Source organism: Pelodiscus sinensis, chromosome 26 (genome assembly GCF_049634645.1).
Source record: "Pelodiscus sinensis isolate JC-2024 chromosome 26, ASM4963464v1, whole genome shotgun sequence".
NCBI lineage: Eukaryota > Metazoa > Chordata > Testudines > Trionychidae > Pelodiscus > Pelodiscus sinensis.
The window spans coordinates 6,661,170-6,677,667 of NC_134736.1; the positions used below are offsets into that span (position 1 = coordinate 6,661,170).

Here is a 16,498-nt window from a genome sequence, read left to right on the forward strand (position 1 = left end):
TGGGGAAGGAAACAAGATTAGTGACTGCCTGGCATTCTCCCAGAGTCAGTACTGATCTGATGTCTTAATGATTCTAGAGATGTGTTTATAAGCACATCTAACCATGCAAGATCCCATTGCATTTCTCCAAGAGTTAGCTGGAAACAGTGTTGGCAGAAATGGCCCAAACCTGTGGCACTTTGAATAGAAAGTTCAGTAATTAAGCAATCTGGCTTTTGTTGTTTCTCACAGGGAAAGTCTACTCCTTGGATGAAAATCCATCTTTGGGCAGCATTGACTCAGAATATGAAATGGGATCAATTCAGAGGGATCTTAACTTCCTCGAGGACACTCCGACCCTGAAGGAAGTGGTGCTGGCCAACCAGCCAGCACCCAGAATGACGCCCCCTTTCATAGGGCTGAGACCTGCTAATCCAGCCATGCAGGCACTAACCTCCCAAAAACGAGAGGCTCACAACCGCTCACCAGTCAGTTTCCGAGAGGGCCGCAGAGCATCTGACACATCCCTTACACAAGGTAACTTTCACTGTTTTCCTGAAAAATTGTGTGCACATGTACTACCACGCGTGTTTTAATCCCAGTGTGACTCAGGTGGGGTATGCTAAGAGTTCAGCTGGCTGTGCTAACTAAATAGCTTCACGGATATTGTTCTGTTTTGAATTATCCAGGAATTGTAGCATTTAGACAGCACCTTCAGAATCTGGCACGAACCAAAGGAATCCTGGAGCTGAATAAAGTCCAGCTGCTATATGGACAGATGGGATCAGAAGAAGAGCACAACCTAACATCAGCTGCTCCCCACTTGCAGAATCTTGTAAGCAGCCCCCCTCCAGTGTGTGAAGCACTGCTAATGTGTTTGCTGTACAAGCCACAAGCAGCAACAAGCACCTCTCTAAGAGCTGCTGCTGTAAGAGACAGATAAAGAGGAGATGCCCTGGGGTACCTAGAAGAGACATTGATTTAGAGTTTACATTTCCTCCTCCCCCTCATTTGTATAATGGAGAGGACAGCAGGCAGTGAGCTCCTGTGGATTAAGGTTTGCCAGTGTTGTGGAACCAGCAAGATGATACTCTGGGCTTTTCAGAGCCAACAGATTGTTAGTGTCAGTGCATAGGAATTGTGTTTTAGATACATATAGAGCTGAATTCTGCTCTATCCCAGTGGAGTTCCTGTGCTCTAACAGAACCGACCTCTGCACGTCATTTTAAATGTGGCTGGTGGCATGTCACGTGGCCAGCTTTGGCCTTATATTGTCAGACCAAATCCAACTACAGGTTGCACCTCCCTTACCCGGGACTCTCTCATCCGGCACCATCCAGGGTCTGGTATGATCATAGATGTTCTGAATGAGAGTGCCAGAGGGCCAGCAGCTGGGAGCCCGGCAAGTCTGGTGGTGGTGGGGCCACGGCAGCAGCAGTGCTGGGGCAGCCTACGCAGTGGTGGAGCATGATCGGACCTGCCCGGCAGTGGGGCTGGGACCATGGCAGCCCAGGAGGGGAAGCCTGGCTGGGGCTGAGTCAGCCTGGGCAGTGGCAGGGCAGCAGTATCGTGGGTGGCGGCAGCAGAGCTGCATCAGCCTGGGAGGGGAAGCCAGGCTGTGGCCATGGCAGCATGGGAGGTGAAGCCGGTCTGGGGCTGTGGCAGTCCAGCAGAAGCAGCGCAGCCGGGACCACATGCTATCCAGCGGGCAGCAGAGCCATGGGGCTGGGGCTGCGGCAACCCAATCAGGCTTTGTACCGCCTGGCTTGCAGCAGAGCCAGGGGCTGGGACTGGCCAGCAGGCAGCCTGGCCGGCCAAAGGAGCCAGCAATGGGAGGTGAACTGGGCTGAAGTGCTGGTGTCAGGGGACCTCCCCTTGTCCAGCAGATTCCCTCATCTGCGACTGGTCAGGTCCTGAGAGTGCAGGACCAGTGATGCCCAACCTTTAGTTGCTGCCATTGTCCATTATTTTCCTGTTTGTAATAAAACAGGAGGCAGCAAATCTAAATAAGAACTTTCTACCTTGGGCCCACTTGCTCAGGCAGGGTGGCCAATAGAACCCATTGTAATCCTTGCAAAATGCTCTAGCGCCCCTGCTGGCTGAAACACTGATAATCCCAGTGCTGTGTCTCACTTTGCTGTGAGATTGAAGAGCTGTTCCTCGCTCTGAAAGCCAAAAGAATGTGTCATTAAGTGTGACATGTCAGAGCTCATGGAGCAGTTGTGGTGCCAACCAACAAACCTTTCCCTCTCCAGCCGCGGCAGCAGCAGCTAACCTGCCTATTGGAGACACACACTGTGTGTGTAGTTCTTCTTTTAAGTTCTAACAAAAGCCTTTTTAATTTGGTTTTAAAACCTGTAAAGATGGGCAGACAGTCACAGGGTCACGATCACTTCGTCCTGGTGTCACTGGGATCTGAGGGCAGATGAGTCAGACAATACCTGGCATGTCTCCAGCCTAGTCAGTTGTGTTCTTTTTCTGTCATGGCAGAGGAGAATTCTAAACAATCCTAAATGAGCAATGAGCCCTGCAGATCACGTGGCATTAGAGCCCCAGTCACTGTAGCTGTGAAGGTGTGTAAGCCGCTCCCTGAAGAGTTTAAGCAGAAAACATAGTTACTGTTTGTTAGGGATGTAAGCGACTAGTGGACTATCCAGTAAACATAAGCTTATCGTATGGTGGACTAGTGATGTGACTAGTTGCATCCCTCCCCCCGCGCCCCTTGCTACCTCTATCAGAGAGAGGCAGCAAGTGCTGGGTTGGGGGGAGGAGCTGGTGGAAGCCTGCTTAAAAGTTGGTTCCCCCCAGCGTCGTCTCCACAGGAGGCAGGGGAGGTAGAGACACAATGGGAAATGGTGCGAGTGGGAAGTGAAGCAGTCTCCACTCGCACCTGTTCTGCTGCAGTTCTGCCTTTGAAATGTACAGGAGTCCCAGTGGGGCTCTTGTACATTCAAAAGAAGAAGCCCTGCTGGCCCCAGGCTCCCTGCCACACCTCAGCCTTTGAAAATGCACAAGAGCCCCGCTGGCCCGCACTCCCTGCGGGGCTTCTGCTTCTGAACTGTAGCGAGAGCCCAGAAGGGCTCTTGATAAGGGCACCTCTGTCTTTGAACTGTAGCAAGTAATCAATTAGTCGATGGAAATCCCACCAGCTACTCAATTAGTTAATCTAAATTTAACATCCCTATTGTCTGTGGTTTTTTCCCCATATTCTTGTCTTCTCTTCCCAGGAGGAAGCTTCTCAGCAGCAGGAGAGTGTATCTGCCTTCCCTAATGGTGTGCATCCCCAATTATTATCCAGACGGCAGAGCTTAGAAACACAATACTTGCAACACAGACTGCAGGTATGGTGCCTTCCTCCACAGTGGCAAGCCAGCCATCGACGGTAGACACCAATCTAGCCACTGAATTATTTTCAAGGATAACTAATGAAGCAACAAAAAAATCATATTATACAAGAAAAATAGGTGCAATGAGGTTCCCTTTGGTTGCTGCAGCTACTGGTTTTCCACTTTCTTAGCCTGTTACTAATTAGAGACAAAATAGGAGTTGAACAGCAGTTCTTGTCATTCCTCTTGGTTACATTCCTTTAAGGGAGATGGACCAGATTTGGTCTGGGAAGTGATCGGAGGAATCTCTGTCTTTTTTCATCGCAATGTTTCTCATTTTTATTTGTTTCCTTTTAAGAAGAAGCACTGCAAATGTTTCCAGCTTATATAATAAAAACACAAAAGTTTTAAGATGGTTTAAAATCAATTACAGCTATCAGTCAGTACCTAAACAATCATATGTTGTAGAAATAGACCAACATTTTCAAGTGTGCTTGGGTTCTGAGTAGTTAAGATAATTTTGGGTATCAAACTTGAGTGACATTGGGCTTGGTATGTCAGCAACCATAGGCTTCAGTTGTAGTTAAGGGAAATTAGTCTGAAAGCTGTTTGGGGAAACGCTGCCTTTTAGACACATTTACCTCGCACAATAGGATTCTGATCCCTGATTGGGGCCTCTAGAAACTATGAGTAACTGGTATTGCTGCAACCCTAGGTGCTAGATAGCAGTAGATGTGCACATTTTAAATGTTGAACTTGCAGAGAGAACGTGGGCAGCATTTTCAAACCTACACAGCAGCTGTGGGCAATAATTTTTGGTGGGAGGCCATGCCAAGATTTTGGAAAGTGGTCAAGGGCTGCACTTTTCTGTGGAGATATGGGGTCTCGGATGGAGGCCGGGTACAGAAGGGTGCACGGGGGAGGGGACTGGGGTGCATGAGACAGTGTGAGGTCGGAGAGGGTTGTAACCTGGGTCAGGAGATTGGGGTGCAGGAGAGGATTCTGGCCTGGAAGAGGGGTGTAGGAGTGGGTGCAGGGTCTGGGAGAGGGTTTGGATGGTGACCTGGGGGAGAGAGTTGGGGTGTGAGAGAAGCAGGCTCTGGCTGGCCAGCACCCCCCCAAGGCAGACTGGGCTCCCTGCCTGCTGCAGCCCCAGATCACTTCATGTGGTGCTCAGCTCCTGGGGGGGGGGGAAGAGGCTTGCGCTGCCCCCATCCCCCAGGCCAATCTATCAGCTCCTATTGACTGGTTGTTTCCCGCCAATAGGAGCCGAGGGATTGGCTAGGGTCAGTTCCTTTTGGCTGGTTGTTTCTGGGCAATAGGAGCTGAGGATTGGGGCTGGGGTCAGGGAGATCACACAGCCACCCCCTCCCTGCAGAGCAGAGAGCTGCTGGACTGCGCTTTAAATCTGCAGCAGCTGCGCCTGAAGGTCCCAGGCAGGGTGGTCAGCAGGCCAGATCCAGTGGCTTCGTGGGCGAGATCTGGCCCCTGGGCCGTATTTTGCCCAGACCTGCTATATGGTATGATAAGATAAACAAGTACTACTCCCCCAGCTGCAACTTTGAGGCAGTTCAGTCTGAGACACGACCATTTCATTTATCATTTTAAATCCATTATCTTTTGGTACTGTTTCAGAAACCTAGCCTGCTGTCAAAAGCCCAGAATACCTGCCAGCCATACTGCAAAGAACTGCCCCGAAGCCTGGAACAGCAGTTACAAGAGCACAGGTGAGAAGCACCTGGCACTGCCGCCTGTCAGAAGACAGGACGCTGGGCTACATGGACCTTAGGTCTGACTCAGTATGGCTGTTTTTCTGGTTCCCCATCGGGGTAGATGAGCCATTTGCATTAAACTGCCCCCCAGCAGTATTGGGAAAATAGAAACATTCTATGGGACCGGCAAACTCTCTCTAAACTAAAATTCAGTGAACCTAGTACTAAGGCCCTTCATTATTGGTATTTACAAACTTTTGCTGAAAAATCCCTATCTTTTATTCAGGTTTTGCCAATTTCACCCAAATTATGGCTTTTTTGGGAGGTGGGATTTTCTTTTTTATTGGGCCAGACTGATGGGCCAGCTGGGGCTCTGCCCAGGGAGGATAGCAGGGGGGTTACTCACAGGGTGCAGACTTCTGCTTCCCTCTTGACCCTTGGCCTGCATTGTAGCCCTGTTCACTGGACAGGGAGATGGATCTCAATAGGACCATAACAGTTTAATTCAACAGGTAATGGTGTGTTCTTAGCTTTTAGTGTGCAGAGAATTGGGGTAGTGCTCAGAGCTGTCCTATTCATGCACTTCTGTATTCATGGTTTCCAGTGAAAGTTTCTATACACTGTATTTCAATACTTATGGTAATTCATAACAGGGACGATGTGTTTCACCACCAGTCATTTGGGTATTTCCTGCCTTTTTTCCATGACCAGATAATTTTATCACAAAGAACATGAGAAATTCCTGTAAGTCAGGCTTTTAAAGACTTCAGAAGGGACAGTCAATTTAAAAATGTCACGTCTCTAAAAATATCTGGCTGCTTGTTGTAATATCTAAGGTTACTACAACAGAGTTTAGATTGGAAGAGACATCTTTGTTCCCTCCACCCTTTTCTTTTTGTAATCTGTTTTCTGTGTATTCCGTTGCTAAGCTCAACAGCACTTAGAGAAAACTGATACAAAAGCAAAAAAAACCAAACAAACCACAAAGCGTATACAAAGGCCATCATGACAGTCAGCTACAAACTGGCTCTGGTTGTTGTGTGAAAGAGCCACACAGTTTAAGATTACCAGGGCTGGCCCCACAGCCAGAATTAAACAAAAGTATCACAGTCTTCAGGAGACTGAACTGAGGAGTGCCACAGGCAGAGAACAGGAAGAACAGAGGTGCACCAATGTTCCATGCCCCTGCAATGGCTGGGATTTGATTTAGTGAGACGTCCAGATAATCCACACATACTGGCAGAAGGACCTGGGAAAGATGGAGGGCATGAAATCCTCACTTGCTTTCTTGAAATTGGTACTGTCCTTTATATCTGGAGTGAATGCCAAGAGTGGCTGCAGAGTCGAAGAGCAATGGTAACTCCTGCTTGAGAGCTAGGACTGACATCTTGCTGACCGAAGCAGCTTCTATGTCTTAAATAAACAGAAGGTGGTGTGTAAGGAAATATACATTACCTAAAGTAGGTGAGCTGGAAAGATTCTTGTCTGGATACCTCCTTTCCTGAATGCTGTAGAGACTAGCCAGGAGAGGACTTCATATTTCTGGATGACCTGCAGATTGGCTGACTGGAGATCCCACTTTTATGATATTCCTGGAATTTGCCAGTGGTAGCTATGAAACAAGAGTGCTTGTGTTAAGTCCTTCCTATTTGTCAGATGGGAAAAGATGCAGGTCACAAAATAGGAATACAGTGGAACTTCACTAATTTGCACTGGTAACTGGGGAGACTAGTCGTCAGTTGCCCAATTCTGCAGTTTAGCAAGTAGAAAAAAATACACATTTTTGTTGACATTGGAGTGGTCATTAGTTAGTAAATAAGAATTTCTGATCAAACATTCTAACATTTTTGGTGGGGGCGGGGTGGGGGCTTTTTCAATCACTCCCTCCTGCTGCATCACAGTGCACAAGGTTCATTAGTTTGCCAAGCGAAGTCTAGTTTTCATTGTTTTAGGCTAATATTTCATAGTCCACTTAAATTTTGTCTATACAAGAGCCTTCGCTGCATCATCTCTGCTGTTGCACCTTTGCCAAGAAGCAGAGACACATGTTCAGTGTGCAGATTAGCAAAGTGACAACAAGGTTCAATTGTAAATGAAACTAGCCATTTAGGAATTGGCTCTGAAAGGTTATGGAACCCAATGTACTTTTCACCACCCTCCTCTGCTATTGCTGTTTAGAGTAATTAGTGGATAGATCTCACTAAATATAAATATTTCAAAGAATGAAAATAATTCCTGTTGATGTCATTCATTCAGGCTGCATCAGAAGAGACTCTTCCTCCAGAAGCAATCCCAGCTGCAGGCTTATTTTAACCAGATGCAAATAGCTGAAAGCTCATACCCAAGGTCAAGTCAGCTGCCGCTTCCGGGCCAGGAGGAGCAGCCGCAGCAGCCACCACAGTTCAACCTGGCACAGCCCCTGAGCCCTGTAATGGAGCCTTCCTCAGAACAAATGCAATATGACCCTTTCCTTAGCCAGTATCAGAAACTACAGCTGGAGTCACTGTCACCATCCCAGATCCACAGCTCACCTCCGTTGCCATCGCAGATACATGTGCAACAGCAGCCCCCACCACAGCCCTTACAATACTCCTATCAGACTTGTGAATTGCCAGTCATCACCTCCTCTGAGCCAGACTACCCAAACCAGTGCCAGTATTCTATGAACCCAGCCCAGCAGAGCAATGTAGCATCACCCGACAACCAGAGGAGCTCAGCATCTCATGAGTCTCAGTCCAACTATGAGGCACTAGCCCTTTCAGAACTGCCAGGACTTTTTGACTGCGAAATGATGGAGACTGTTGATCCCCAGCATAGCGGCTATGTCTTGGTGAATTAGCCACCCTGGCAGTGTTAACTTACGAATGGAAGACAGGTGAAGTGAAGGAAAGGCATGTGAATTTAAATTTTTGTTCCAACCCTAAAATTCATGGCTTATTTTCCGATCCTTGACCTACTCGGGGATGTAAAAGCCACCTGACTGGTGCTAGCGGGGGATGGCTAAAAGCTACATGGCTATTGGTTCATCCTGGCAGTACCATGCCACAAATCTGGTGGCAGGGGCTGGAGATGGATAGTGCAGCTGGGTCAATCAAGAACCTGTTTGCGGAGAAGGAGATCACGGATGTTGTTTTAAAAGGAAGGAAAACTTCCAAAAACTGGATACGCGTAACACCCATCCAGTACCAGATGAAATCTGTTAAAGATCTGTAAAAGAAAGGAGAATGAGTGTGATGCATTGTACTTCTTGGCAATAAAAGCAATATATTTTTCATTGGAATTCAGACTTGAGTAACCTGAAGGCAAATCAAGAACTTTTGAAACTTTAGTGCAAGGTGAATTTAAAGGAAAGTTGCACTTTGGTTCTAAGCTACTGATGTTGAATTAGTCCACAGTAAGTCTCAGAGGACACAAGGTGTTTTTCCAACAGACTCCATATCCTCCTGAAAGCAACAGCATTTCCCCAAACTTGCCAAAAAACTTCTAATTGCCCACCATGGAAAGTTTCTGGATCTTTGACAAAATGATTCTCTGACCTAGTCAAAAGATCACTAGGTCTGCTATCTGGCACTGCAGTGTTTTTTAGAGGCCTCTGGATGGGGTACAGAATACTCCAAAGATAAAGGATCAGTTAACTGAAATGTGAAACAGCCAAGAAATACCAAGAGGAGGTCTACAGCTGTGGCAAATGACGACATCAAAAAGGTCAGCCAGGGTAGCATTAGAAATCAACCCTTTTTGCGGACAGCCTCTTGTCGAGGTCTCTGCCATGGAGCAGCTCTGGTCACTGGAGAGGATACATTGGCCCTCTGTTGCTTTTTAAAAATAACTTTTGAATTTACAGTCTGCGTTGCTGGTGGTTTATTAAGCTTTGTATATTTGGACAAGGATTTAGGTTTTAGAACATAAGGACAAAACAAAATGAGCTTAAAAACCCCATGTGAAGTGATAGTGCTGTGCCTTTTTGGGTTCTTTATCAGATTATATGCTTTTTTTCTGAAGAAAGTAGCCAATACCCCATTTATATCCATGCTAAAGCCAAAGTCACTTCAGAGCATGTGTTCCACCGTGTGGAATAGTGTTTTGATTGCTCATCTATATGTGAAATGTTAAAAGTATTACAGCAATATTTAGTGTCAAGAACTGTTGCTATAATAACTGTTTCAGCAGATACTCACTTTGAGCAAGCACTTGAGTCTCCAACCCCTTGCAGTTCACAAAATGCCAGACACAGCAGCTGGGTTTTGGACCCATAGAAAGGGATATGGGTAATCACCATAATTTGGGTTTTGTCTCCAGTGGTTGACTACTATGAGACATTAAAGGAGAATCTTCTACCATATAGCTGTAGAGTTCATGCCCTTTGTGAGCAGATGAACACACTAAGCACAACACGGGTTCTTTAAAGCACAAAGACCAGCAGAGAAGCAGGTACTGCTTATGAAAAACACCTTCTGTTGTCTGGAAGTTTCCCTTTTCACTAAGTTCAAAATAAGGAAAGATTAAATATGCTAGTAGCCCCACCTGTATCTATCACTATACAGTCGCACACTTGCAACGGTGATTTTGCTCTCAAATCAAAGTCTTGTTGTAAGTTCTCAACCTCTCCCTCCCCCCCAAAAAAACCAGGATATCACTTTCCAGTGTCCCGTGGGCAAGTTCTCCAGTCACTGTATAAACCACCAAAGCATTGACCTGAAGTGGTGGTAGCAGAAGAGAGGGTTCCTGATATGTTGAGACAAGCCTCGCCAATTTATAATCACATTTTTTACTTCAACTAGTTTCATGTCATAAACCTCAAAGATCAGACTGTAGAACCATTTCTTTCCTTCACCAGAGCATAAGCAGTCAGCACACAGAGCAATAATTTTTTACATGACCATGATTAAAAAAAAAAAAAATCTAATGACTGCATATCACAGTCAGCTTTAAACAGGAAAAAGTTCAGCATTGCTGCCAGCAATCACCTGATTTCCCAGTATGCTAAAATCTGACTGACACTTGGTATTGATATGTGCCATGTAATATTGGTCACTAATCCACATGCAGTGCAGTCAGATTTGTTCAATCATGGCTTGGTATTTACTATACCGTGATTCCAAAGCCACTGCCAGAGGGCAATCTGAAATCCCATATAAGATAAAGCATGGAATCCCAGCCTAGATGTTGTGAGCACCTACCCCTTTCTTTATGGCTCCGTGGCAGAGGTCCACTAATGATTTTCTGTTGTAACATGGGCTCTTGATCTAAAGACTGTTTTAAAGAGACTTAATGCATTGGGCTTGGGAATCTCTTAGCAGTGTCCCACCCTCCATGGACATGCCTGTCTGAAGGGTTAACCAGCTATACAAACTTTATTAAAAATGTTCAAAGAACAGCCCCCAGGTCTTCAGTGACTAGTAGAGAGTAAGCAACTGGCCACAACACTGCAGGGGAGCAAAGGGCCAGGCCATTGAAATCTAAGAACCTCACCAGGGCAGGTGGCCACATGCAGGAAGAGCAAACGTGTGGAAACATGAGGTCAAGCTGAATACCCAGAGAGCGATGGAAGGGAGAAGCAAAGGATGGATATGAAAATGCCTCTGCGGTGTGAGCAAGAAATTCAAAGGCCCAGTTCTGCACAGAGAGTTGGGTCACAAAATACAGACTGCCCTTTTTCTTAACTGCTTCCACAACAGACCCCAGAACCCTGTACGTAGTAGGCTGACATGCAGCAGGATTCAGATGCACAAAGATCAAATCACAATAATAGTTCTGTTCTCAACTCATTTTGATAATTCCATTACCCAAAATTCCCAACTAGTCTAAACTGCTGAGTTTTTAGAATGTAAGTATTTAGGGAGCTAAAGAGTTTTGAATGTGATGAACATGAAGTAGATTAGTTGATTCTCCCTCAACTAAAAGCCTGTTTAACATTTACGCAATTTTCTTTAGAATAAAAAATGTCTAATGCCACACTAGACACTTTCTTGGGCACCACACGTATTCATCCAACTTTGAAGTGGCTGCTTTTGTTTAAGTCTCTCGTGTCTAATATTAGAGAAGTGTGGATAGTTAAGTATTACCTTTATTATCTTGTAATTCAAGCTCCTCTGAAGAGACTTTGGTGAGATGTATATGGGGTAAAAATTTCATATGGAGAAAAGTGCAATATGTGTGTGTGGTACGTTCTTTAATGTATTTTTTTAAAGAATTAGAGGGTTTAGTCTTCGCTTTGGGATAAATGCACTAGTTTTGTGAGCTCCAGTTGAGCAAGTTCATCTGTAGTAATTACATGCAACTGGTATACTGGACTCTGTAAGGCAATTACAGTGTATTAATACAAAATAAAGAATATGTACATTTCATTTTTAAATCTTTAGTGAGCTAAAATGGCATCAAAAATATTCTGTTATAAGCTTAGCAACCACCATGGGAGCATTACCTTGAAGTTATTATTCTAATGGCAGGCTGCAGCTGAGCCACCAAGACACTTACTTTTCAATATTTTCATGTTCCTATTAGCAGTGTTGGGTTCTCTGGAGTGTCTTTTTAAAGATAATGCAAAACTACTCTGCTTAGTTCATATAATTGACCTCAGAAGACAAATGTGCAGGAAGAAAATGTATTAATAGCCTCATGTGATTTTTATGGGCGTGTCTACACTGCAGTGTTCTCCCGGAAAAACGGCTGTTTTTCTGCGAAAATTATACTTGTGTCTACACTATTGCGTTCTTTCGACAAAGTCGAAAGAACAGAGGGATTTTTCCAACAGCAGTAAACCTCTTTACACGAGGAAGAAGCCTTTTTCTGAAAAAGCTTTTTTGGGAAAAAGGGATGTGGGGACACACAAGAGGGTGTTTTTTTGAAAGGAGAGGGCTCCAGGAAATAACACAGGTGCCCTATTGGCCACTCAATCAGAACTCTATAGTTCCTGTCTCCTGGCAGCTCTTAAAGCGGCAGGAAGCCGGCCCTGGGAGCTGCACCTCACCACACGGCTCTGACTGCCACCCACATTGTGAGCAATGGCCCAGCCACAAAGCCCCCCGAAACCTCCCTGTCCCTCACAGGGAGCACCACCAGGGTTCCCAGGACCCAGTCAGGGACACCAAGCGGCATGCGCCCTCCTGGTCCAGGGCAGAGAACCTGTCCCTCCGCGCTGTGAGGGGAGGAGGAGACCCTGCAAGATCTCCGCACCCAATGATGAAATGCCAACATTTACGAGGCTCTGGCAAAGAGGCAACACACCCCTCCCCCGACATTAGAACAGGTCCAGAGTAAGGTTAAGGAGCCAGGGAGCGCAGCTCTCGCTCCGGGGCAGAACCGCACTACTGATCTTACTACTAGGACCTCCACCAAACCCCGGGGGGTGGTGAAGCCCTTTCCCCACTCGTGGTGGTGGACTCGGGGTTACAGACGCCCATTGTTGCCCGCCCAGGGCTCCCTGATGAAGAGGAGGAGGAGAAGGAAGAGGACACAGCCAGCCCGGTCACCCTGACCTGGAAGCAGGTACCCAAGGCCCTGGATGTCTCTCAGGCATCCTCTGAGGGCAGGGAGGGATCAGGTGAGCACTCACTTTTCCACACACACAGGGCGGGGGAGGCAGGCACAGAGGGGATGGGGTGCGATGGTCGCTCACCGTGGACAGCATGCTGCAGCCCGTGCATGTGGAAGCACGTGCAGGGCCAGTCTGTGACACACGGCCTCAGGAGGCAACCCCGGAGCACCCCAGGCTTCTGCTCACAGGCTCAGGGGAGGCCCCATATACGTCTGACCCTTGGAGGGTCCCCACTGTTGGAAGCAGGCTAGGCACAAGGGCGCATGCACGACCCCCTTCAGACCGAGGAGTGCCACACAGCACAGGGGCACATGGGGCAGGCGAGGCCCCATCTCCTGCAGATGGTGCTGCCAGGTGCAGGTGTGTGTGTGGGCCCCATGGAAGGCCAGGTTGCTCCAGGCCCCACTCCTGCCCATGAGATCCCAGTGTGGCCGGACACTTCCCTTGCCTGCTTGTCCGTGGGAAGCGGGAAGCATGGTCCTCTAGGCATCTCAGGGCTCCTGAGAGGCAGGGCCTGCTGTGCAGGCCACACATGGCCTTCCTCCTGGGACTGCCCCGTCCTCTGGCCCGAGGACTGTTGATCACAGCTCACAGAGGAGGGCACGCCTGCAGGGACAGTGTCTCCATGGATGACTGACCACCTCTCCCTCTTTATTCTCCACAGCCGGACCAGCTGTCGCTGAGGGGCGATCCACGCCATCAGGGGCAGCCGCTCAACCCCGGGGGAGCTGCAAGTGCCGGAGGGTCCAGAAGGGCCTCACGAGACAGCACGTGGGCGTCCTGTGCAACTTGCCGCAAACCCTGGCCATGAAGGTCCGAGATGACACCGAGTGGAGAGCTTCCAGACGGCGATGGCAACCCGCTTCTCCACGGGGATGGGGGGCCACAGGTGGGTGTCCCATCGTCGGAGGGCCGGGGCGAGCCAGGCACCCAGCTCCGGGAAGGTGGCCTTCCGCATGAGGAAGTTTTGGAGCCACTGCTGTGTCGTCCCACCGCTCCATGACCAGCCGGTCCCAGCGCTCGGAACTGGTGTCCCGCCTCCAAAAGATCTCTCCACTGTGGGGTGCGGTTGCCAGGGCCTTGCTCCCACACAGGGAGAGGGTCTCCGTGATAAGCTCAGTGTCCTGCTCATGCAGGGCCATGAAGGCAGCCTGCACAAACTGCCCCAGAAACTGCAGCGTGGGGCCATGGCAAGAAGTACGCTGTGGCATCGAAAAGATGGACAACCAGAGCGCACACTGCTAAAGCTTCGCTGGCCCTCAGAGAGGTAGCGAGCCCGCAGCAGAAGCAGAGAAATGGCTGTCCTGGGGGTCCCTTTAAGCACGCTCAGCTAGCCTTAGGCAACAGCGTCTGGAATCAACTGCTGAGCTCCTCCCCTGCCTGCACTGGTTCCGGGCGGCCTTCTATGCGATGTAGTGTCCAATCAACATGGACGCGATCTTTCGAAAAAGCAGATCGCGTTCTCGTTGTGCTTTTGCTATGTAGATTCTATATTTTGAAAGACGTTTTTTCTGGAAGATCTCTTCCGGAAAAGTTTCTTCCGAAAGAAGCTTTCCAGTCTAGATGTAGCCTATATCACATGCAGCCTGTTTAGTATGGCCCTCATCTCACTGTCACTCACAGGCAAACTTTATTTAATGCATCTGGATCACTGACCGACTGAATAGATAACTTTCAATAAAGAAAGTAAGTCTTCCATAATAGTTTCTTATTACAAGATTAAAAGCATAGGTAAGTCCAAAACTATTCAGAGAATAACGATCAATAAATCCAAATGACTTGAAAGCAGCATTTTAGTGCAGGTTACATAATCTAGTTCCTATACTTCCCTGACTTTAACTCTTCTTTCTTACACAGTGTTGAGCAGTAGGACTATATCTACACTACTGCAGAAAGTCAACTTAAGCTATGCAATTCCAATCTATGTGAATAATGTAGCTGGAGTTGACGTATCTTAAGTTGAGTTATTATAAAGGGTGGAAAGAAACAGCCCTTCATTTACTTCTCTTATTCTTCTCAGCCTGGGTTGAGTAACAAGACAGATGGGAGACCCATTAAATCGATTGCTGGTGGATCGCTCTCAGAACATGGATCTGGGCTGTAGTAGAGATGTAGCCTAGAACAGACTGTGGCCATATATGTTTGCTGCTAACATTTGATAGACTCTAACTGCTCCCCTCTCAAACTCATTGTAAAAGAGAAGTCATGTGGGTTTGATCAGAAAAAGGATTCAATGTAAAAGATGCTTGAGAAACAGAAAAACAATTTCACACCCAAATTAGAAGTTAGTTGTTTTGCAGGGTTTGAAATAGAACAATTCCTATTTACAGGAGTTTTGCAATTGTTTCCCTCCACACTAAACACAATAAAATGAATAATGTCGAATAGTATAGGTTTGTTGTTTCACTTCAAAACCTCAACTTTGGAAAAATCTGTCGTTTGGAAGAGGCAGAAGGATAAATGAAACCCATCAGTTTTGCCAATCTTCTAAATGTTCTCCAGTTTGGAAAAGTCAAAGCAGAGGGGGAAATAACGCACTCACCTCCATTCATTTGCATTTGGTGGCACAACAGGAGGGGAGCGGGCAAGAAATATAGTGGCATAGTTTATAACAACTTTAATTTTAAAAAACTAATGACCTTTTCTGGTAGAAAAATTTTTTGTTGTGAAATCCCTCCCCTCCACATATACAACTCTTCCCCCCCCCCCCTTTTTTTTTTTTTTTTTTTACAGGAAAGCTTTCTGATTGGAAAATTCTGCCTAGTTCTAATCAACACATATTATAGTTAAAACAAGTAGTGGTAAGAGTAATTGAGAATAGTTCCCTAGAAGGCTCCTATTCAATGTATAGGATTAGAAACAGATAGTTAAAACCATGCAACCCTCTAGCAAGGATGAGATTATACTGGTATAAGAAATGGTTATAATACAATTCATTTCCATAAATATATAGGTGTAAATTATACAGATAATACCCTTAGCAGGATAATACCCACTGAAAGGGGCTGCAGATTTAAGTATTCTAAACCAATATATCACTTGTTAGTTATGTAGGGAATTACAGCAAATCTGCATTACTTAATCCAATTTGGAGGAGTTAAGGTTCAAAGGACAATTTCTCCTCTTCTAGTAGGGAGTTTGATACCTTGACTGTTCTGGGGGTTAAGTAGAGAACTGTACTCTGCAGGGGTATGAATCTCATACCTTTCACCAGCATTAAAGAAACATAGTTATTAAGAGAGATGCAAGCAAAAACCACAAATAAGAGCTAGTGGCAAAAGGTGCCAGATATCATTTCTGGGCACTGCAGAATCAGAAGCAGTAGCCAGCTGTTGCATGTAAAGTTGTGTATTAAATTGGAACCTATCCTCAAGTTATTCTTCCTTTTCACAAAATAAGTTTCATTTACCTGAAATTGGAGACTGTGGCTGGGCTGGTGGGGTGGGGGGAGAGAGAGGAAGAGAACATGGGGAAAACAGAGGTAAGTGAAAGAAAAACTAGGGAAAAGACACTGAGAAATAAATGTGTTGTGTTGTTTAGCTCCTGTCAATTATTTTCCCTGAATCTTTTCCTCTAATTTTATGGGTGATAGGAGAACTATGGCTTAGAAAAATAAATTTAGGAAGGTTTTCTTAAAATCTTACCTTGCCACTGGGTTAACCTCAAAAGAAACTTTTTCTTCTATAGCTAGAATCAATTCACTAGGGCTGAGAGAGATTGGCTGTATGTTGCTGCTTTTATAGGATACACCTGGCAGTCCTATGGAGCTGCCCTGATAGGGGCAGGGACTATAAAAATGAATCACGGCAGCCCGCTGAGAACTTAGAAAAAACTACATTAGAGGAGGAAACAAACAATTGATCAGGGAAAGCTTTATAAAAAGCAAAAAACCTCAGAGGGTAACTCTATATAGAGACAAGTGCTAAGGTAGGGAAAATATACAA

At 46.4% G+C, this 16,498-nt stretch overlaps 2 protein-coding genes across 7 annotated transcripts in view; one reads left to right on the forward strand and one right to left on the reverse strand.

The window, feature by feature from the left end:
* The window catches only part of SIK2 (salt inducible kinase 2), a 127,949-nt gene extending 111,883 nt beyond the window's left edge, over window positions 1-16,066 (forward strand). For 4 of the 5 annotated variants that reach the window (XM_075909423.1, XM_075909424.1, XM_025183679.2 and 1 more), the window contains 5 exons: window positions 232-516; window positions 669-814; window positions 3,207-3,320; window positions 4,941-5,032; window positions 7,274-11,364. In XM_075909423.1, coding sequence (XP_075765538.1) covers window positions 232-516; window positions 669-814; window positions 3,207-3,320; window positions 4,941-5,032; window positions 7,274-7,856 — 1,220 coding nt within the window. In that variant the 3' untranslated portion in view covers window positions 7,857-11,364. Of the gene's footprint in view, window positions 1-231; window positions 517-668; window positions 815-3,206; window positions 3,321-4,940; window positions 5,033-7,273; window positions 11,365-13,218 lie in introns of those variants that run through there. The other variant, XM_075909426.1, reaches the window with a different exon arrangement.
* The window catches only part of ALG9 (ALG9 alpha-1,2-mannosyltransferase), a 120,863-nt gene continuing 109,396 nt past the window's right edge, over window positions 5,032-16,498 (reverse strand). The window contains exons 15-16 of one of the 2 annotated variants that reach the window (XR_012897711.1): window positions 6,511-6,629; window positions 5,032-6,430 (exon numbers count right to left, since the gene is read on the reverse strand). Coding sequence is in view for 1 of the 2 variants with exons in the window: in XM_075909429.1 (XP_075765544.1) it covers window positions 6,599-6,629 (31 nt within the window). In the remaining variant the exon portion in view is untranslated. Of the gene's footprint in view, window positions 6,630-16,498 lie in introns of both variants that reach the window. The other variant, XM_075909429.1, reaches the window with a different exon arrangement.